At 43.2% G+C, this 22,721-nt stretch overlaps 1 protein-coding gene and 1 long non-coding RNA gene across 3 annotated transcripts in view; one reads left to right on the top strand and one right to left on the bottom strand.

Annotated features, from left to right (window-relative positions):
- Window positions 1–22,721, bottom strand: part of RGS20 (regulator of G protein signaling 20) — a 135,864-nt gene that overhangs the window by 77,135 nt on the left and 36,008 nt on the right. Inside the window, exon 2 of the mRNA XM_090283703.1 lies at window positions 7,384–7,683. Within this exon, the coding sequence (XP_090139829.1) occupies window positions 7,384–7,683 (300 nt within the window). The remainder of the gene's footprint in view (window positions 1–7,383; window positions 7,684–22,721) is intronic.
- LOC150004439 (uncharacterized) overlaps window positions 7,539–22,721 on the top strand; it is a 62,310-nt gene continuing 47,127 nt past the window's right edge. For both annotated transcript variants that reach the window (XR_016512390.1, XR_016512391.1), the window contains exon 1: window positions 7,539–7,602. This is a non-coding gene — a long non-coding RNA (uncharacterized LOC150004439). The remainder of the gene's footprint in view (window positions 7,603–22,721) is intronic.

Here is a 22,721-nt window from a genome sequence, read left to right on the forward strand (position 1 = left end):
TGACTGGAAGTCTATACATGTATTTTTAAACAGTAGTCTAATCTTGGTTCCAAGGGTAATAACTTCTTACCATTAGTTATCAACAAATTTAAAAAATCTAGTCTCTTAAATCTCATTATCACCCAAGCCTGAGACATAAAAGTCATATAAAAGTGAGGGGAAGCACAGGTTGCATCATTCTTTCCACTGTCCTGCATAAAAGGAACAGTCATAAAAGCCTTTGTTGATTTAGCAATATGGCCTTAGAAAGGTTATAAGTACTGGGTGCTGTAGCCATAGAACAGTAACACAAACTTGTGTTCTAGCTCTTGACCAAATACTGTTCATTTAGCAAAGGTGACAGAGGCACAAATGAAGACAAACCATAGAACAAGGTATTCTCTACTTCAGTTGTGCTAGGTGTACGCTCTCCAACCCAGGACCTCAGAAAGTCAAACTGCTGGGTAGCTTTGCAAGACATGTCATTGTCTAACATTAATATACTAAAGTACTTAAAAGTATTTTACAATTTATAGTTAATAATAAGTAGAAATTGAGTACTCCAAAATGAAAAATGTCAACTGGCTTTAATAATCATTGAAAAAAACTTCCTGCCAAGATGGAGGTATAGACAGACACACTGTGTCTCCCTTCACAACTAAGAAGGAATACAACTACCTCAAAACTAGAAACAACCAGAAGTTCCAGAATATCAAACTCCATGGAAGTCCAGCAAACAAAGATATAAAGAAGAAATACTCATCCAGACAGGTAGGAGGGGCAGAGCTGGGGCAGAGAGGATGCAGTGTGGTGGTAGCGGCAGCAGCAGTGGCAGGCTGACGGAAAGTGCAGTCACACATTTTAAAAAGTCAAGAGGGACACCTGGGGAGCATTTCCAGTTCCTCACTGGACCTCACAGCTTACAGTCCCAGCACTGGGGAAAATCAAGCCTCATTTCTTCTGACTGTGCAGACCAGTGGAGGTTGGGGTGGAGGCAGAAACTGCCAGTCTCAGCAGAGTCCGCATCATGATTGAGATGCTAAAGGTGAAAGATAAAGAGAAAGTCCTGGGGACAGCAAGAGAGAGGCAGAGAGTTACCTACAGGGGGATGCCTATAGGACTATCAGCTGACTTCTCAGAGAACACTTTGCAGGCAGGAAGGGAATGGTAAGCAGTATTCAATGTGATGAAGGGCAACCTGCAATCAGGATTACTCTATCCAGCAAAGCTATCATTTGGAATGGATGGGCAGATGAAGTGCTTCCCGGCAAGGTGAAGCTAAAGGAACTCATCATCACCAAGCCATTATTATGTGAAATGTCAAAGGGACTTACTTAAGAAAAAGATCAAAACGATGAACAATAAAATGACAATGAACTCACAACTATCAACAACTGAATCTAAAAAATAAAAACAAAATCCAACTAAGCAAACCAGAATAGGAACAGAATCATAGGTATGGGGATCATTTGGAGGGTTATCAGCTGTGAGGGGGGAGGGGGAGAAATGGGGAAATGGTACAGGGACTAAGAAGCATAATCGGTTGGTACAAAATAGTCAGGGGGATGTTAAGAATAATATAGGAAAGGGTGAAACCAAAGAACTTATATGCACAACCCATGGACTTGAACTAAGGGGGGTGGGATTGCTGGAGGGAAGCGGGGTACTGGGCAGAGGGGAGTAAGGGGAAAATAATTGGGACTACTGTAACAACATAATCAATAAAATATACTTAAAAAAACCACAAAAAACCCTACAAAATAATCATTGAAATAACTGAAGTAAAATATTACAGCTGATCAATAGAGCATATTACTCATATTTTGCAAATGATTCCCCATACAAATAGCTAGAATCTAATCAACTGAATTAGAATCAAGGAAATGTATTCATTATTGTGTAATATTACCTTGAGCACTCAGTCACATCCAACGTCATTGTGAATGGCCGCTGTAAAAGCCCACACAATCATACTATGAACTGACTCACCCCATGCGATGTTGTCTAAATTCTTGAGCTGCTCAAGGTAACATTCAGGAACCATCTCAGATAGTACTGCGTAATCAGTGACTCACACTTATTGTACTAAATGCTAAGCTCTGACTCAGAGTGAACCCTGGTAGTTGCTGACTGACACTACATGTATTTGAATAGAAGCTCACATTGTGTGTCACCTGGTAGTGCTCTGAAAACCAAGCCACAACATATGCTATTGGATTCACATTATAATAATTTTTGGGCCTAGCTTAGCACAAGTGATTTCAAAACTCAATTCTGCTGAACTGGCTTAAGAGCATGCTAGAAAGTCACTCCTTGCTTAATGCCCTATATTTCTGCCTAAGAATATTTGGTAGGTATACAAGATGCAAGGTCAAGAATAAGATATCCAGTTCATGCACTGGAGAGAACCAAGGTTTCCTTCTTCAAGGATGCAGACACAGTTCCTAGAAACGCCTTCCCTGCAAGACACCATTCCTCTAAATAACATAGCGAGGCCAAATGCTCACTTGAAAGGCTCTGCCATGTAATTCCTGAACTGCTCATGTGAGGGCTGGATCTTTGAGCCACAAGCTGCATCTGTCTGTGTTAGGTGAATGTCATTGCCATGTGAGGAAATGAAAGCACACTAGGATGATAGAAACTATTATTCAAACCCCTGAAATAAAGTCAGTAACCAGTTTATTGCTCTAACATAAGAAAGTATTTTTTTTCTCTTTCACTTTTGATTGTCCACAAAATCTGGAATAATAAAATCTGTGTAATTTTGAAGAACTTTCCTAAAAAGCTCTTTATACAGGGAAGACCTTCAAAGCCAGCAGGAAGGATATTTTAAAATTTAAGAAAAGCTCAAAAATGATTTCTAATGTAAAACTGCTACAAGAGATTAATAGAACATGCAGCCAAATGTATACCCAGTGGGACCTTATATTCTAATGCTGGCTCTGCCTCTAGCTTGATCTGTGACCCTTACCTTACCTCAGGCAAGTCATGTGGTCCTATTTTCTGCAGTGAGGGACCATGATGAAGCTGTGGGAAAACAGTAGGCAGCTACATCACTGCCTGGTCTTTCCTGTGTTGGAGATAACATATGTTTGTATATTTCTCCCTATGTAATACCTCTGATTTCCTATTTGTTAAAGGTTCATAAATCTGTAGGAAATCAGATGGTGTTGAAGAGCCCTGGGAAGTAACTCAGAAGACCTAATTCTAATGTTATTTTAGCCCCTATTTAGTTGGAGATCTCTGGCCTGGGCCCTTACCCTATCTCTGAATGTTTCCTCGTGTGTAAAGTGAAGGAGGTGGAATAAATAATCTTACTTTTACTATTCTGTATTCCTGATAGTAAGGGTATCTTGGCTAAAATGTTTGAAATGATTTAGAGATGTTAGCATTTCTAGATTCAAAGTTAATTTCCACAGTGTTTTTAATAAAATTGACTCAATACACTATTTAATGCAGACATTGTTTTGTGTGTGTGTGTGTGTGTGTGTGTGTATACTATGGCCTAAAGTGTATTTTACATGCATATCTGTTTTACAAAGTGAAATGCATTGAATGTTAGAGCTAATTTTCTTAAAATGATGCTTAGAACTTGTATGTAAATATTCATAATCATTTGAAATAAAAGGGTTCAGAAGATGTAGAAATGCATTTATTTTAATTTGTTTTTTATTTAATAATTTTATTGTATTTTCATTACCATTTAGTCACCTCAACACCCCCTGCAATCACCACACTGTTGTCCATTTACTTGAATATTGTATTTAAATTTAGATACTGACATAGAAGACATTTACTGTTTTTCTAGTATTCATGATAGACATCTTCTATTTTATTATGTATACTCTTTATAGCATACAAAATGTGTGTTTTTCCTTATCTTTTTATATTTTGAAGTTTACTTGGCTAATTTAGATCAATATAATACTAGTAATAATAGCTTTTGCTTGGTATGTACCATAGCTATCCTAATTAATTTACTGAATTCTGGCAGCTACCCTATGATGTAGGAACTTCTATTACCCCCAATTTGCAGATGATAAAACTAAGGCACACAGAGGTTAAGTAACTTGCTTAAGGTCACACAGCTAGGCCGGGGTTTGAATCCAGACAATTACAGAGCCCAAGAATCTTACCCATTAGGCAATATTGCTTCTCATATGAGTTGCAGATACATGATACAAAAGATGCCACTTAATGAACAGAAGATAAACAGGATGAAACCCAGTAGAAATATAGATTATGAGCAAAAAATAAGAATTTACAGATAGAGTCATTTTATTACAAATGTCCTTGCAAAGTCTGGGGAGGAAGTCAGACCGTTTTGTGAACTCAGACCCTTGTTTAGTTAATTGATTCCACAATCTGGAACAACCAGAAATGAAATGAAGGCCCTACTATCTGTGTGCCTCAGAGCAAGGCTGACCCAAGGAAGATGACTGGAAAACGGTGTAGGATCTCCCTGTTCCTTACACTCCCGGGGCAGTGAGAAAACCCCGTGGGTAAGCTGATGCTTCAGGTAGTCAGTGGGAAAGAGGAGTTGCACCCGCACCCAAAGCACTGGCTACAGTGGATAGACAAAGAGTCACTGGCCTCAGCCACATTCTGAGAAGCAAAGGATGTGGGGAGACATATCCCCTCTAGTGCTCTCCTTCTCCCTAATAAAAACTGTTCGTGGTCACTCCTCCATCCTACCTGCCACAGGTAGCATAGATGCGGCAGCAGCCCACCGCTCCCAGTCATCGCCCACTCTCCTAGCTGCCAGCATTCTTCTCGGCCGCTTTCCGCCCACTGCTGAGGTAGCTCGAGGGCCCTGGCTACTCGCCTGGGTTTTTCTTGGGCACTGGCAAGTCCAGGAGGCTCACTACCCTGCACGCTAGTCCCAGCACACCGCCTCTCCCGAGGTCTTCCCCCTGCCCACTCCTCCAGAGGCAGGATGGGCAGGTCGCAGAACACACAGATTTCCCAGTGCCCACTCCTTTCCGCACACTCGCCGGAGCGTTCGAGGGCCATTGGCACACAGAAGTTCCCCCGCAAACGTCCACCCCACCCGACGCTACCTCTTACCAGGCCCCTCCTAGGCCCATTCCCCTGCCAAAGCGACAGGGGAAGTCGCCACGCCTACCGACCCCCCAAAAGCGCACTTCCCTCCCTGAGCGTCGCTTCTCCTTAAGTCCCTCGTCCACCCACTTTTCCTTTCCATTTTTCTCAGCCTGGTCGCCCAGACTCCTTCCAACTTCCTAAGAGCAACTCCGAGAGTGAGGAAGAGTCAATCACCTGGGTTTGTTCAAGAAAAATACCCGCGACGCCCACTCCTAAAACGCCTAGGCGTGGGTTCAAGAGTGTAAAAGCCGAAACCGAGTCAGACTCGCCAAGGCCTTTTCGTGGTCCTGCTCCTCGCATCCTTGCCCTTAGTTGCGCTTCCCCTGAGGGAGGTGCTGGGATTCAGGGGGTGTCTCCTTTTCCTTTCCATCTGCCCGTCTCAGCGACGGGTCCCTTCCTCGTCCTTCTCGATATCCAGCGGCAACGTCCACGTTCCCACCCGCCTAAAGTTTCCCAGATATACTGCGGGTGTCAATATGAATTTTAGGATGTAAGGGCTAGGTTCTCGGGTCCCCCACACACCACTGACCCCAGGCCATACAGGTTGAAACGTGCTTACACCCTGGTGGACCGAATAGAAATTGATTCTGGTGGCTAGACGTCCCACCCCACCTTGAATAATGGTCACACCTCCAAAATACCCACTAACTATTGTACTGTACCAGGCTGGACCCGTGGAGTAGGAGACCGACCCGAACGCGCTCCCGCGCCACTGCAGCGATGATGAGCGTGCCAGGTTTGCCCACTGTGCGCGGCCCGCTTAGTCAGGGCCGCTTCCTGGCCCGAGGTCTTAGGACGAGTCCAAGAGGAAGAAGAGAGGTTTAGGAAGCAGGGTACTCACGATTCCACCGTTTGCCTGGAGAGCCCGAGGGGAAGCTCCTGCCTGCTCGCCTCAGTCGGCCGTGCGCATGCGTCCCGTGTGTGCTTTATTTATTTTTATTTTATTAAAAAATATTTTAATACCAAGTGATGTACTTTCTACGTTCGCGATTGCTCTCCCCAGCTTTCCTCTTCCTCTGGCTCTGGGTCTTTCCTCTCTTCCTCTTCTCCCTTCCTCTCACTTCCTATGCTCTGCCTTCTCCCTCTCCTCCTTCCCCAGCCCAGCAATCCCAGGTCTCGCCTCCCTCTGGCAGCCGCATGCCCCACGCGGGACCCAATTGGCACCTGGACCGTAGCCTCCCTCCTTTAGCCCGGAATTAGGAAGTACCTAGACTGGAAGGCAGGCGTTGAGGGTGTTTGCAGAGTCTTCCTCTGCTATCTCTATGCTTCCGCAATCGGGGCACAGCGAGATTCCAAAGTGTGGGAATGCGTGCTCAGACTTTGTGAATGAAGGGAACAGAAGGAGGTGCATGTGTTGGGGGCGCGCCATGCAATGAGGGGTTGCTCAGTCCCTGAAGATTCTTGCCGTGGATTGCCCCTGCCTCTGGAGGGCAGCCCCCTACTTTTTCCCTTTCCCCAGGGTGCTTCTTAGAGCTCTTCCTCCACCCCACCCCAGTTCCGCTTACGTCTACGGTTGTCCTACCCGTACCGGGATAGGGGATCCTGGACCATCTGAGCCAGAGGGAGCCAAAGGCTCCACCTAGTTTGGGGGAAGGGGGTGGCAAAGGCTAATTCCAAACTCCGGATCTGGCTGAGACCCTAGGCAGCTGCCCTCCGTCCCTAGGGGATTCCATAGTCCGGGATAAGGAGGGCCTGGAGAGTGGAGAAGGAACCTTGTCGCCATGTCTGTGCGCGCTGATTGGATCGCCGAGTGTCCCTATAGTCCTCAGGGTGTCCTCGGGAGAGAGACGTAGTTGGTCCGCCGGGGTCCTGCGCCTGGGCTAGGAAGGTTAAACTAAAGTTGAAAGCTGATCTGACACAAAAATAACATCACGTCATTTCCTTCCTGGCCTCTCCAGCCTGCCGACACTGAGTGTGCAGAGGAGTGGGCGCTCGAGGAGGGAGTGGAGGCTCACCTTACTAAGGCTGGAAGGAGGGGAAAGAGAGCGAAGAGTTAAGAACCGGTGTTTGAGAAGCAGCCTCGGAAAAGTCGAGGGCTTCCTCACTCTTCCCGGGACCTTGGAAAGATAGGGCCCAGGACAAAGTAGCTTGGAGGGTTTCCTGAGGGGAGGAGTGTCAGAAGAGTCTCCAGCGACTTTTCCTTCAATGTGCTCAGCCCTGTCTCGACCTTCCCACCACTCCTTGCCGGCCAAACCCCTATTGGTCCCGCGTGGAATGGCTCAGTCGGGGTTAGCAAGGAGCAGGGGATGCAGTCGTTCCGGGTGAGGCCAGGGTTGGACATGGTGGAGACAAGGTACTCACCGGCATGAATGAGTGCTGCCCAGCGCTGGCGTTCTTTTCCCGGAGCGGGCGTTCCCCTGGGCGTCGGCCAGGCAGTGTCAGCGCTGCCCGGAGAAGGAGCAAGAGGCGGCCTGGGCGCTCCTCGCTCCTGCACAAAAGCCCAGCCGCTGGCAGGGCGGGAAGCAGGAGGGAGAAGTCTGGGCGCGGCTGGGGGTCCTCAGGAGGGGGTCTCCGGAGAAGGTGAGAGAAGAACCGTGCGACGCTGGAGAGCGTGCTAGAAAGGACGCTGAGCAGCTTCGGGGCAGCGGGCAAATCTGGGATCTGTGCAGAGCCAGCGAAGGGAAGGGCAAGAGGTGCGGGAAGGAGAGAAACAAAACCAGCATACCATTACCAATGGGCCCAGCTACAAACCGAAGGAAATATGTACTTAGTGCCATTCACTACAACATTATTTTGGGGATGTAAGAGACGGTACGTGAGAGCAAATGGGAAGGCCTTTAGTTAGATTCTCTCCCCCTTACTTCACTTTCCCTCCCCCCTTTCTTCTTCCACCGACCCCCCCGCCCCCATTCTTCTTCCCCTCTTTCTGACTCAGTGCTATTCAAAGTGCGGTCCTTGGAGCAGGAGCTTCGCTAACTTGGAGTTGCTAGAAATGCAGAATCGTGGACCCTACCGGACCTACCGTATCAGAATCTGAATGTTATCATTCTCAGGGGATTTGTGTGCACGGTAAAAAATGTGAAGTGCAGTGTATAGAAGGGTCTCTGTGCACATCTGTTGATTGTTTCGAATTTGGATGAAAATCTACTACACTTCTGCAACTCGTGTTCTTCCTTTTCTGTCTCTCATCCTCTCCCTCTTTTACCACCTCCCAAAGTGCCTAGCCCTTTGTCTGCCCGAGGCACAGAAGGTAGACTTTGTTCTCAGTTTCTATTGGGTTAGGTATTTGGGAGACTTAGATGGTGGGAGAAGACTGAGGGATCCCAGACCTACTTCAGGCTGGAGGAGAAACGACCTGGCTGAACTGACTTCGATTGTGCTGAATGGAGCCTGTGAGATGGAAGATCTGACCTGTGTTGGGGCTCTTAAGTGTACAATCTGCAGGCTCTTTTTCCGCACTCCCTGTGCCCATCTTATTCTCAGGAACATAAGCTTTCCAACTTTCACTCATTTAAGAGACCTGAGCGGTCAGGGTGAAAGTAAAATCCTTACTTTTTATTTTTCTTGGAAAATAGAGGAAAGCATTAATTAAGAAGTTAAAAGTCCAGGGTCCTAGACTCCGACTTGGACGTAATTGAACAGTTAACCTTGGGGAAATCTCTTTACTCTTTGAGATTATCAGGTTCATTTATAAAGTAAAGAATTGAACTCAGCGGCCTTTTAAGGTCGCCTGCCTTGTTAAAGGCTCTCATTTTTGAGGAGCTCTCAGAACTTCTTGGTCCAGTAACATCTGATGAAGTTTCAAACCGGAACCTAACGTAGCCAATCCAAACAGCCCCCAAGCAAAACAAAAAGACAGTTTAAGCTGATTGTGAAAAGCAGGAGTGGCGATTGCCAAGAAAAATGAAGATAGAGGAGGGGAGCAGCAAATAGAAGTGACGGGATGGCGGGGTGCTCGAGGGGGCGGGTCGCTTGCGCGGTGGCGTGGCGCGGGTCTGCAGGGCGCGGCGACCGCTCTCCAGGGTCCTGAAGACGGAGAGGCCGCGGGAGGCCTTGTGGGCTTGGCGTAGTTCCACCTCTGCAGTTGCCAGGCCCCTCGTGTTTTCTTTCCGTGGTTAAAGTCTGTGGGAAGCGATTGTCGGGAGGGAGGGAGGAAACCTAGCAACCTATTCTCATTCATGAGGGCCTTTCTGGTAAGCTGAGGAGCAAGTTGGCTAATTTGTCTTTCGGTAGTTTGTATGCGCCTGAGGAGCCATTAGAGCTCGTTTTGCATTTCCGAGTAAGTTACACTTTTTCATTTCCCCTCGTCACTTCTTTCTGGAGAATGAGGTTGTTCTCTTAGTATTTTCATTCTTTTCGTTCCCTCTGCGACTTTCTGAAACTGCGCGTTTATTTTAGCGCTCGGAGCTGGGAGCTCCGGAGGCTTCTGGAGAAGTGCCAATAGCTCACTCGAGGAAAGACGTGAGCGATTTGGAAAACTCTCAAAGCGCGTCTTGGTGCCCAGCGTTAGACTCGTCAGGAGAGGAAGACAAGGGACGCGCCCCTTGGCTGGAATTTGTGTGAGGGTTCTGCCAACTCCTAGCTGGACCTGGGCGGGGGCCTGCGAAGTGGACGGTGGGCCAGAGCGGTCAGGTCGTCGAATGTGCCTCCCAGCATGGTGCCACACGGCCTCGGGAACCTCAGCGACGTAACCATTGGGGCCCCGACTCTATGCTAAGGAAGTTAAGAGAGAACGGCACAGTGCCGAGAGACTAAGTCCACCCAAGAGCTTCCCGACCAGCCTTCAGGCAAGGACTTGAACAAAGTAGAAAAGGCTGAAAGTGAGCGGCAGGCACACTCCGAAACCTTTAGGGGACTTTCGTGGGTCCCAGAATTTGCGTCTCCAGTTGTTTCCAAATGGTTTTGTGAGAATGTGTTAACCTGTAATCTGACTCTTTTCTCCTCTAACCTCAGCCCTTCTTTCTAAGATGTTTTCACTCCCCTTCCCCGGGCATGCTTCATTATGTATTTTGCTTCGGTCCTGTGCTTCAAGACAGAGACGCTTCTGAGGAAAAAAGAGGAAATGTTCAGGCAGAATTGAAGCCCCAGACTCAGTCCCAGAAACACAAAGCCTGGGCTCCTTTGATCTTCTGGAGACATTCTCCTTTTACCCTTCCCTAGATCAGTGGTTTCCCTCCAGCTCAGCAGTCTCTCCCCAGTTATGACTCTAATTAGTGGGAGTGTGAAGCATGATTATATGGAGGATGCTAAAATCCATTTACTTCCTTTGGCCCTTCTGGCAAGGGCAGAACTATGCAGTATCAATGTAGCCACAAAATTTGATCTGAGCAAACTTATCCGAGGAAAGACCTTGAGCACTGGCAGTGCTAATCACTCCAGGAAGTCCTGTCTTTCTTTTGGGCCTTTAAATTCTACATGACAGTCTGAGGGTTTCAAGGATATTAGTCACAAAGTGGAATCATTTCGGAATCTGTGTTCCTGAAAGCACTGCTCCCTAGAAATTATATTACTTAGGGAATACTTTATTCTGATGGACTATCCACTTCTCATATCAATCATGTTAGCAACTGAACCATACAAAGGAGAAAAATCACAATACCCTAAGTCAATATAAGCAAACTCTCACCCCTTGAAGGGCAAATTGAAATTTTTTATTTACCCCTAAATGATAACATTTCATAAAGGAAACATTTTATGGAGTAGGATGGGTTCCTAATCTAATACGACTGGTGTTCTTATAAAAAGAGGAAATTTAAACACGGATGTATACAGGAAGAATGCCATGTGAAGATGAAGGCAGAGATCACCTACAGGCTAAGGGATGCCAGAGTCTAAACACTGAAGCCAGAGTTATCCTTCAAAAGTAGATTAGATGTTGTCACTCTGCCACTTTGAATTTTCTATTGGTTTCTTATTTCAGAGTAAAATCCAAAGTACACTAGCCATCAAGGCACTATGTCCATGTTTCCACCCTACCTCTAAGGTACCCTTTTCCTCTACAGCTATCTATACAATATTGGTTTTCCATAGCAACTTTGCCTGCCTCCACCCATCAACAGTCCCCCTTCCTCTGGTCATCATCACACTGTTGTCTGTATCTATGAGTTATGCATAAACCTTGTGTTCTTTGGCTCATCTCTTTAACCTTCTTTCATCCAGTCCCCCCCCCTCTGATATCTGTCTGTTCCATGTGTCCATGCCCCTGTTTCTATTTTGTTCTGTTTATTTTGTTAATTAGATCCCAGATATAAGTGAGATCATATGGTATTTGTCTTTCTCTGACTGGCTTATTTTACTTAGTATAACAGTTTCCAGGTGCATGATGCTGTCACAAAGGGCAAGCGTTCCTTTTTTCTTTCCACAGCCGTTAGTATTCCATTGTGTAAATGTACCACAACTTTTAAAAATCTACTCATCTACTGATGAGCATTTGGGCTATTTCCAGATCTTAGCTATGAAAAATAACACTATTATGAACATAGGGGTGCATATATTCTTTTGAATTGGTGTTTTGGGTTTCTTAGCATATATTCCCATAAGTGGGATCACTGGGTCAAAAGGCTGTTTCATTTTCAGTTTTTAAGGTAACTTCATACTGTTTTCCACAGTGGTTGCACCAGTCTGCATTCCCACCAACAGTGCACTAGGGTTCCCTTTTCTTCACATCCTCACCAGCACTTGTTGTTTGTTGGTTTATTGATGATGGTCATTCTGGCAGGTGTGAGGTGATATCTCATTGTGGTTTTAATTTGCATCTCTCTGATGACTAGTGACTTGAGCATGTTTTCATATATCTGTTGGCTCTCTATTCTGTTCCACTGATCTAAATGCCTATTCTTATGCTAGTAACCAGGCTGTTTTTATTACAATGGCTTTGTAAAATATAATAGTTTAATATCAGGTATTGTGATCCTTCCAATCTTATTCTTCTTTCTCAAGATTCCTGAGGCTATTCAGGTTCTTTTCAGGTTCCATATAGATTTTTGGAATATTTTAAATCTGTGAAATATGCCATTCAGATTTTCATAGAAATTGCGTTGAATGTACAAATTGCTTTGGACAGTATGGACCTTTTATGCTTCCACTTATTTGTATCTTACTCAATTTCTTTCTTCAATGTCCTATAGTTTTCTAAGTACAGGTTTTTTACCTCCTTGGCTACATATATTCCTAGGTATCTTATTTTTTTTGTTGCAATAATAAATGGAATTGTTTTCTTAGTTTCTCTTTCTGATAGTTCATTGTTAGTGTATAAAAATGCCACTGATTTCTCAATGTAAATTTTGTATGCTGCTACTTTGCCAAATTCATTTCTTAGCTCTAGTAGCTTTTTGGTGGAGTCTTTAGGGTATTCTATGTACAATACCATGTAATCTGCAAATAAGGACAATTTTACTTTCTCCTTTCCAATATGGATGCTTTTTATTTCTTTTTCTTCTCTGATTGCTCTGGCTAGGATTTTCAGTACTGTGTTGAATAAGAGTGTTGAAAGCAGACATGGCAATATTTTATATTTTTTATTGCTGAGTAATATTCCATTCTAAATATGGAATTTATAATATCTCACACCTTCTTTATACATTCTTCTATCAATGACCACCTAGGTTGCTTTAATACCTTGGGTATTATAAATAATACTGCAATAAATATAGTGGTACATACATCTTTTGGAATTAATATTTTCTTTTTCTTTGGATAAATACCCAGAAGTAGAATTGCTGGGTCATATGGTAATTTTATTTTTTATATTTTTGAGGAACCTTCAAATCTGTCTTCTTTTTTCTGTAACATTCTATATCTCCAGAGACCAGGAAGGGGATAATTACTGCATAAAATATCAGAAAATTAAAAAATATTCAAAACTCATTTTTGAAGCTTCAGTGACATTTTTCTGGCATCTCCAGTTTCATAAAAATTACATGCGTTCAAACTACTATATATATTTTTTATCATGGAGACTTTCAATTAAAAGAGTTCATATATACTTACCAAACAAGTTACTCCTAGGGAATAGCGTGCAGTATCCTTACAAAATCCCTACTATATTTTACATGTTTATCTCTAGATAAAAATAATTGACTTCTTTTTTTACCCTCATGTACAGACATTGGCAAAATTGTTCTCTTATATGTTATTTCACTTATTATTGTTCCGTGCCTCCCCCCAGCTTTTAATAAGGAAACTGCAGACCATTGAGGTTAGATGATTTCTGTTAGTAAATGACTACCAACCTAGACCTCCCAACTGTGATGCTTCATCACCCCACATCCAGGAGACATAGTCATTATTTACTGATGCAGAAATATGGTAACCAGTGACAGTGATTCTGTTGACTCATTCTCCTAATGTCTATACTAGTTTCTACTAGTTATTAAGTACTACATCTAGCTGTCCTTTAACCAGATTAATTCTTTTATGCTGAAATTCTAATTTCTTATTTTTCTCATACTCAGAAAGTAATGAGATTTCTATGACTAGTTATGCTTTCAAACCTCCATTGGACAGTGAATTACGGACTTCAACTCTGTACATACTAAGTATGTCAGGTAATCTCATGGCTGCAAATTCCCTACTTTCCTTAGTAAATTTGTTAGTGGCCTGAGGTCCTAAAATGATACTACAGCTTCTATAATAGCCCAATTTACCTCAAACTAAGGAATAGTGTTTTAAGCACTACCAAAGTATTATTGATCATAGAAGCCCCTGACTTTTTAGATAGTAAAGAGCATACACCGAAGTGAAGGCTTTAAGAGAATCTGCCCCATAATGTCAGACACCTTTGGTGAATTAAATGCATGGGTTCCAGAATATTGCTACTGTATTCTGAAATGAAATGCAATGTAGTTGAAACCATATATAATTGCCAAATTTCTACTTAATTATTATTTTTTTCAAGAAATCTTGTAACCTCAGTGCAGCAAAGCTTTCCAAAATGATTGAGAGTCATGGTCTAATCTAATTGTAAATTGTATGTCTATTTTTCACTTCATATACAGTTTTTTTTTAAGGAGATATACAACAGGTCAGTAAGGGTTCATACTGTAATAAATATTTCATCCTAAGGCTCTTCAAAGATTGAGGTCAGTTACTATGAGAAATGAAAAACTCTTCCATCAAAATCCTAAGAGCTTGTGGAAGCAAATGCAAGCTTGAAAACTGCAAGCATGAGACATACAGGGGATGGGACCATTAAGAATAATCAAATCTTCTCTTTCCCAAGTTGTATCCATGTGTTATTTGAATCCTAGCATTTTCCCTGGGCTCTGCTGTTCTCCACATGTGCCTAGTGAAATGAAGGGAGAGGCTGGCAAAAGCACAGAGCAGAGGAAAAGCCATAGATGCCAAAAGGGGGTGTGTGGCACAGTGAGGGGATGGAGTCTCTACCGGATTCCCATGTGATTCCAGTTAAGTCTGCACTTGCCTGGGCTGCAGTTTCTTTTTCTGTGCAAATTTAATGAAGATGGTCTACAGGGTTTCTAACAGAGCTGACTTTTGGGTTCAGTATGGTGTCCATTCACTGATTCTCCATTGCCTTCTCTTAGGACACACACACATACATCAATCCTTTGCCTTGCCTTAAAGCAGAGAAGCTGAGCAGAACCCCCCGAGAGAGTTTCAGAGCTAGCCTGTCTCCCCAAGCATGCACTTATCAGCATACCCATGACGACTTCCTCAGCTCTCTTAATTAAATTACAACAACCTCCTTAAATAGTTTCTGCCTCAAGCCTTCACAGCACCCATATCCACTCTAACCTGTTTCCCACCCTGCAGATGGAGTGATCTTTCTAAATGGCAAATGTGATCATGTTACTTTTCTCCCTCTAATGTGAATTGGCTCCTTTTTTCTCTACAAGACATAGTACGGCATAAAGACCTTTATTTTGATTTGTTGATCTGCACTCTGTTTGCTTACGCACATTCCTCACTATTTCTTTGTACTCAAAGCTGCAGTCATATTAAGATTTCTTCAGTTTTTAAAATCCCCTTGTTCCCTCTGCCCATATCACACCCCTTTCCCAGTAGGCTCCTCCTGTTCTCTCCCTAGGCAACCTCCTACTTAATTAAGCCTCTAGTCTCAGTTTAGATGCAATTTCCTTTGGGAATCTTTCCCAAGTTGGGTTAGCTGCCTGTCAGCTTTCTCTTATTGTAGAGCTTCCTGCACTCTACTGTGGTGTCTGATTTCCCATTAGACTCTAAACCCTGTGAGTATCAGGACTTGGCCTTATTCAGAACTGTGTCTCAAAAACCTGAAGCAGTGCTGGGACACAACATGTACTCAATATTTGTCATATCAATGAACTTAGAACCTGATATAGAGTTGATAACTATTAAACCTGGGTAATATGTACATAGGGTTTTATTATGCTATTTTTCTCCACTTTTATGTATGTTTGACATTTTCCATAATAAAAAGATTTATAAAAGGACATGATTTTAAACATTGTATCTTATCTCTTCTTAAATTTCAATAGACAACAAACTGTGGGATAGAAGCTGCTACAATTCCATGTGCAAGCCTCATGATTATGGGGTTTGTTAAAATGGATGTTGAGAGAAGGCCTGATGCAAAAGGGACCATGGGCAGGTCTTTCTTGAAAGCCTACACTCCACTTATTCCCACTAGCAAGGCCGGATCCTCCAGTTTCACACTACTGGAGCACAAAAATAAACAAACAAGATGGCAAGAGCAAGGGAAGACTTTGTTCCCTCCAAAATGGACAATTTGTGACAGGGCTCTCAGGAAGGCTGCATGGGCTTTGTAGTTTTTCCAGTGGCTCCTAATAAACCCAGCTTTGTGTGAGCCTCACTTAGGCTGTGAGGGACCCTGTTGTTCTAAAGTTTTCTCCCTCTCTGGCCTGGCTGCTGGGAGAATTTGTTAGCAGTCACTGATTTCTTTGAGTTGGCCTTGAATGAATTAGATTGCTTTGCTTAGCATTTTAAAAGGGTTGTTTTTCTTGAAGAAGCTGGAGTTTGGTACTGCCTTGAAATTACATATTTTGGGGCCATTCTGGATTCATAACATTAATTTCCTTCAAAGCACATGATATTTGGCTAAAGAAAGATTTTTAACAATGACTTTAACTTACAGAGGTCAAGAGAAAACTTAGTATCTTTAAGGTTTCACCCACATGATGGAAATAAGCAGGGAAATAATGCATTCCTGTTACAGAAAGAGGGTGTCCAAAAAACCCCAGAGCCTGTGGCTGGGGGATGGGGAGAAAAGAAGCAGCTTTCAGGATGTCTTCACATGCCTGGGGCTGGTGGCTGGTGTCTTCCTTACACAAATGGCTTGGATGTTTCCAAGGCCTCAAGGAGATGGCAGGGGTCTTGGACCGGGGAAATGGTATGGAAAGAGCACACAGAGCCTGCGTGACGTTCTGTGAATGGTCAGAACTGGGGACCATGCTGACTGCATCACAGGATGCAGTCAGGGATTTTAAAATAAGCGGCAGACATTTTAACTAGGTCTGACCATGCTGTTTTGAAAAGGGGGTTCTCAATGAGGATTACAAAGAAGGAAAAACTCCATGCAGTTTACAAGGAGGCCAAGAATCCACGAGGTTTTTGGATTAAAAGCTGGCGAGCACCTTAACACAGACAAGGCCTCCCCAATCAGAATTGAATGATTGGCAGCTACTGGTAAAGCTGAACTGTGTTTAGAAAGTAGGGAAACGGTATCTCTAACTTTTCTAAAACTAACCTGGTTTGGTAGGGGGAGGCAAGGATATGAGTTTGTGGGTGCTTTAAGGAACATAAGACTTAACGGCAGAAATCCGCAAATCTAAATCTATATAACTATTAAATAAACAATTCTTTTTCTTTTCACCAAACTCTGGTATTGATAGTTATAATTCTGGCAGCAGGCAATCGGGCTCCTAACAAAACAGCCCGTGGGTTCTGTTTCAATTGGAGCAGCCCAGGGGTTCTGTAACATTCCTATCTATTAATCAACTGGCCAGTCAATATTATCTGGGCTTTTATCATGTGCCCAGCAGGTGTGAAGCCCTGCCTGTAGATAAAAATAACTTGGTTAACAACTGCTGTGGGATAAACTGGCTACAAACTAAGCACATGGATTCTAGGGGATCCCCAGGACAGGAGTACAGGATGAATGGGAAGCCTGGACCCAGGCACACAGATTGGCTTTTGTTTGTTTGTTTGTTTTTTGTTTGTTTTAACTCAAAGTATATGATTTTAAAAAAAACTAATGAAATTATAGGACAAGTATTATTGTCTTGATTTTATAGGGGATAGAACCAAACTCAGAGAAGTAAAGGCACCTTGGATCTGAATTATAAAAGCAGTACTTGCCATTCCAAACACATTGCTTTTCATGTTTTCATACCACCTGGGCACAGTTTGTACCTGGATGCACTGAAAGGATGCACGTTACTGAACTCCTTCTGTTGGAAAAAAAGGATGTTTTCAAGTAATCAGATTTCAGTTATTTACAGCTGAGCTTTGAGTTTAATCAGTTTGAAATCCTATGGTGCTTAAATTTCCACCATATGTCACCATTTGCCACTCTTTCACTCCTTTCAGTCTTGCTTCTAAAACATATTAGGAAAGAAGAGCCCATTTGGCTCTTGGGCTCTTCAGGATGATTATTGCATCTGGACATGAGCTGGGGGACTGTGAGCTCTGAACCTTGACTCAGGGAAACAGAATTTGAAAATGTAGGGAGCCAGCCCTCTGCTGCCATGATTTCCTCCCCTTCATGGTTTCATGTGTCTAAAACCCAGCCAATTTCTGATGGATGAGTCAGGTAGAATTAAACCTGGCTTTTGGCCAAGAGTGCATGGAAAAATGCTACAGCTTCTCAGTGATCAACAGTAGATGCCAGTGCCGAGTAGGACTGGGATTTGGACCAGGCTTGAGTGTGACTTCTGAGAAGGGGCCAGAAACAGCCCCAAACAACAGGCCTCTCACCTGCTCAATTTTTTTTATGTCTCAAATTACACTACTTGGAGTGCATTCCTTTGGATATAATATTAGCATTCCCAGTAAATTTTTATGAGGAAAAATATATTAATTCTTTTACATCTAAGTGTAAATAAATGTGAACTTTATTTTTTCCTGATGGGAGAAACCAGGCCAGAATGAGAGAATAAGGTGCCTAGGGTGTGCCTGGGGGATGTTGGGAAAGGGGATAAGGTGAGGGATGGGGAGAGAGAGGGAGAAAGGAAGACTTCTGCTATCTCCCAGTTTGGCCCAGGCTAATTAATGGGCATGGTGCCTGGGAGAACTTCCTTTGCTTCCTATCCCTCACACTCTGCACATCTTCACTTTTCCTATCTCAAGTAATGTAAAGAATGCACGTGGGACAGTGATGGGTGCCCAAAGCCTGGACTCCTCCAGGAGCCAACAGATGATGGAAGATTGCTGACTTTCTTAACTAAAACTGCAACTCTAAGAAAGGGGAAGCTTACAGACCTTAATGACACTATTAAGATGTTAAAAATAGTCATTTTGCAGCTATTTTTTTAAGGACAAAAACAAAAAAGGAAGCAGTAGGACCTGGCTTTTATTTGTTGATCATATGCTCATTTTTCAAGCCAGCAACAAAAGTGCATGTCCTCCTTGGAAGATTCTGATGGCAATAAAGCTCTCTCTTCAACTGCAGACTTCAAAAAATATATCCTTCTGAATATGTGACTCCTGGGCAAAAGGTCAGAGATGAAACTCTTAAATAAATGAGGCTAAATTCAACTTGCAGACTTGGAGAGAGCAGACTTATTACAGAATTGGGAGATATGTAAAACTGGTAATACAAAATGCTTTGATCATTTCTTTCCAGTGATGTTTCATTCATTCCATTTGGTCTTATTTTGCTCAACTATGTTTTCATAACTTCCAGCCACTTTTACTGATGACTTATAGACAAAAATATTCATGTCCCAGTGTGTCTGGATTATCGGATGGTCATCAGCTTGACTCAAGAGAGCAGAGAGAGTCACACAAAAGCTTCACAGTCCACTGTGTCCCCTGGGGTGGCGGCGCGTCTAGACTTTAGTTGCTGTGGAGCCCATCCACAGAGCTTTGCTAAATAGGAAATAAACAGGGATGTGTGGATTTATCCCTGAGAAATGCTTACAGGCATAACCCGGAGATATTGTGGGTTCAGTTCCAGACCACCACAATAAAGTGAGTCACATGAAATTTTTGGTTTCTTAGTGCATATAAAAGTTAGGTTTACACTATTCTGGGGTCAGTGTGCAATAGTGTTATGTTTAAAAAAACAATGTACGTATTTAATTTAAAAATATCTTATTACTAAAGGAACCATCACCTGAACCTGTTGGCAAAATGGCTCCAATGGACTTGTCTGACACAGAATAGCCACAAACCTCCAATATGTAAAAATACACTGTCTGTGAAGTGCAATAAAGCGAAGCACAACACAATGAAGTATGCCTGTATAAAGCTTGTGAGTGATATATATATAAAAATGCCAGAACTCAAGCACCTAAGATTATGGCTGCTTCCTTGGAGTATTGTGGCTGCTTTGGAAGGCCCATATGCTGATTCAAAGTTGCAGTTGCTCAAAACATTCTGAACAGCCCCTTTAAGACTGTCTCACAGCCCTCTCCGGGTAGCTCAGTTGATTAGAATGTTGTCCTGATATACCAACTTGGCAGGTTCGATCCCTAGTCAGGGCACATACAAGAATCAACCAATAAATGCATAAATAAATAGAACAACAAATCTCTCTCTCTCTCTTCCCCCCACCCGTCTCTCTTCTCTCAAATCAATCAATTAAAAAAAAAAAAAAACCTGTCTCACAACTAACAGAATGGCCAGTATTGACTGAGCAAAGGATAGATACCAGACCCATATTAGTTCCCTCTTCTGAGAATTGGAAATGAGAACAGAGATGCAATGATGAAAATCTGTTGGTGCTGAGCAGTCTTTCTAGTACCTTCCACAACTCCTGGGTTTAGGTTTCTGAACTGCCAGGCTCCTGCCTTCCTGCTGTTTCCTTTTATGTTCTTGCCATGTACAGTTTGAACAAGAAGTTGGAAAGATGTGTGAAGACCATGCTTATGATATTTTAGTTCATTTTCAGTCTTATTTTGAATAAAAGTTGTTGGGATGGTCTATCACTTGAAAATGAATCCTTACAGTTTTCAGTGTTAAGAATTCAAAATTGGGAAACAAGATGGCGGAGGAGTAAGTGGAAGCTACACTAACTTCCTCCCAGAACTAGTCTGGATTTACAACGTAATTTTGGAGAAATCATCTGGAATAACCAACCGAACACCAGCTGGAGAGAAGTCTTATAACCACGGAGAGACAAAAAAGGCCGCTACATCACAACGTGACCGGTAGGGAGTGCGGAGACGCAGAAGGGCTGGCTGGGCTCACACGGGTGGCAGCTGAAGGGACTGAGAAACAGCTCAGCAGCCGGGGATTCCCCCTGAGACGGGCAGGGTCTAAACCCCCAGCTGAACTTCCCAGCCTACAGCAACAGAGTGGAAAGTAAAATAGTATCCAGCTGAGAAAAGCGAAAAGCCACAGGGTTTCTTGCTAGCTGGAGAGAAACAGCTGGAGAAAAAGAGCTCTTAAGCGGATCACATACAAAAATATTTTGGCCCCCACTTACCCTGGGCTCAAGCGGAGGAAAGGCAGAGAGGACTGGAGATGCTTGGGGAGAGTTTGGCACGGTGGCTTTGAGGGGAGAGCTGGGGAAGCGGCTGGCCAGGTCCCAGTGCTGACTCATCCCCACACTGCAGGCAGACCATTCCCGGCCAAGTGGCGTCAGCCTGAGGGGAAGCAAAGGCCCTGCCTACAGGAATTAAGCTGACACACCCACGGTCCTTAAGCCTAACAGCTAATCACAGATTGAATAGATTAACAACTAAGAAGCCAGACAAAGGCAGTAGATCCCTGGAAGTCTCCAACAGGCTGCCTAGGCCCAGACTGGTACAGGATCTGACGCCACCAGGGGCAGATCCAGGAAGTGCAGATCATTCTAAGAAGCACCAACAAACAATAGGAGTCACAAAAATGGGGAGACAGAGAAACAACCCCCCATCGAAAGGAAAGGTAGAGTCCCCAGAAAGAGTGCTAAATGAAATAGAGGGGAGCCAACTATCAGATATGGAATCGAAAGCACGGATTATGGAGAAGCTCAATGAGCTCAGCGGAAACTACAAAGAACTCCAGAAAAACTACAGTGAACTCCAGAAGAACTATAAGGAACTTACTGAGAATTATACCAGCATCAAAAAGGACATGGAAGCTATCAATAAGAGCCAGGAGGAAATGAAGAATACGATCTCTGAATTGAAGAACATAGTAGAAGGAATTAAAAACAGGCTAGAGGAAGCAGAAGATCGGATCAGTGAGCTGAAGGACAACATAGACAAAAACTCACAGACAGTGCAACAAAATGAAAAAAGGCTGAACAAGACTGAAGAGGCTCTAAGACAGCTACAGGACAACATGAAACGTAATAATATCCGTATCATAGGAATTCCAGAAGGAGAAGAAGAAGAGCAAGGGATAGAAAGCCTCTTTGAAAAACAAATGACAGAAAACTTCCCTAACATGAAGAGAGAAAGAATCATGCAAGTCCAGGAAGCACAGAGGGTCCCAATGAAGATGAACCCCAACAGGCCCACTTCAAGACACATCATAATTAAAATGCCAACATTCAAAGACAAAGAGAGAATCCTAAAAGCAGCAAGAGAGAAACAACTAATAACATACAAGGGAGCTCCAATAAGGCTATCATCAGATTTCTCAGCAGAAACACTACAAGCCAGAAGGGAATGGCAAAATATATTCCAAGTAATGAAAAACAAAGGCCTACAACCAAGAATACTCTACCCAGCAAGGCTCTCATTCAAAATGGAAGGTGAAATAAGGAGTTTCCAAGACAAAAGAAGGTTAAAAGAATACATCTCCACCAAACCAGTATTGCAAGAGATGCTAAAGGATCTGCTTTAAGAAGATGAAGAAATAGAGAGAGACTGAGAGGAACACGAGTACAAAGGGGGAAAATGACAATGAATAAGTACTGAAAGAAAGAAGGAACTTCTACCATTTGCAACAACATGGATGGAACTAGAGAAAATTATGCTTAGTGAAATAAGCCAGGCAACAAAAGAAAAATACCTTATGCTGTCACCTATTACAGGAAACTAATGAACAACACAAACAAATGAGCAAAATTGAACCAGAGGTATGTAAACAAGAAGTAGACTAACAGTAACAAGGGGGGCGGGGGGGAGGAAAAGAAAGGTGTAAGGGGATGGGTCAAGTTAAAAAATATATATATATATGAATGACCCACAGACAGGTGCAACTGAGTGGGGACTAAATGTGGGGGAGGGGAGGGACAGGGTGCAGGGAAACAAGAGGGCTAAAAAAGTGAGACAACTGTAATGGAAAAACAAACCAAAATTTTTTAGTGGGGGAAAAATGAAAATATGAAGAATGGAAATGCCAGTTCAGTGAATATTAGGACAAAGATTTTCCTTCACGTTGTATATTTTTCTCCCTATTTGATCCCTCCAGAGTTTGGCATTCTAAACAAGTAAGTAATGACATAAGTTCCTTTGCATAGAACTAATAAGACCAGTTGTCAACAGAGGTTCTTTTTTTTTTTTTTTTTTTTTTGACCAAGTCTTTGACTGGAATGTCAAGCCTAAAGGAAACATACTTGGGCTCAGATTGTTACCAGAAAGCCCTGA

This window comes from Furipterus horrens, unplaced genomic scaffold, assembly GCF_987537825.1.
Source record: "Furipterus horrens unplaced genomic scaffold, mFurHor1.1.pri manual_scaffold_7, whole genome shotgun sequence".
Lineage (NCBI taxonomy): Eukaryota > Metazoa > Chordata > Mammalia > Chiroptera > Furipteridae > Furipterus > Furipterus horrens.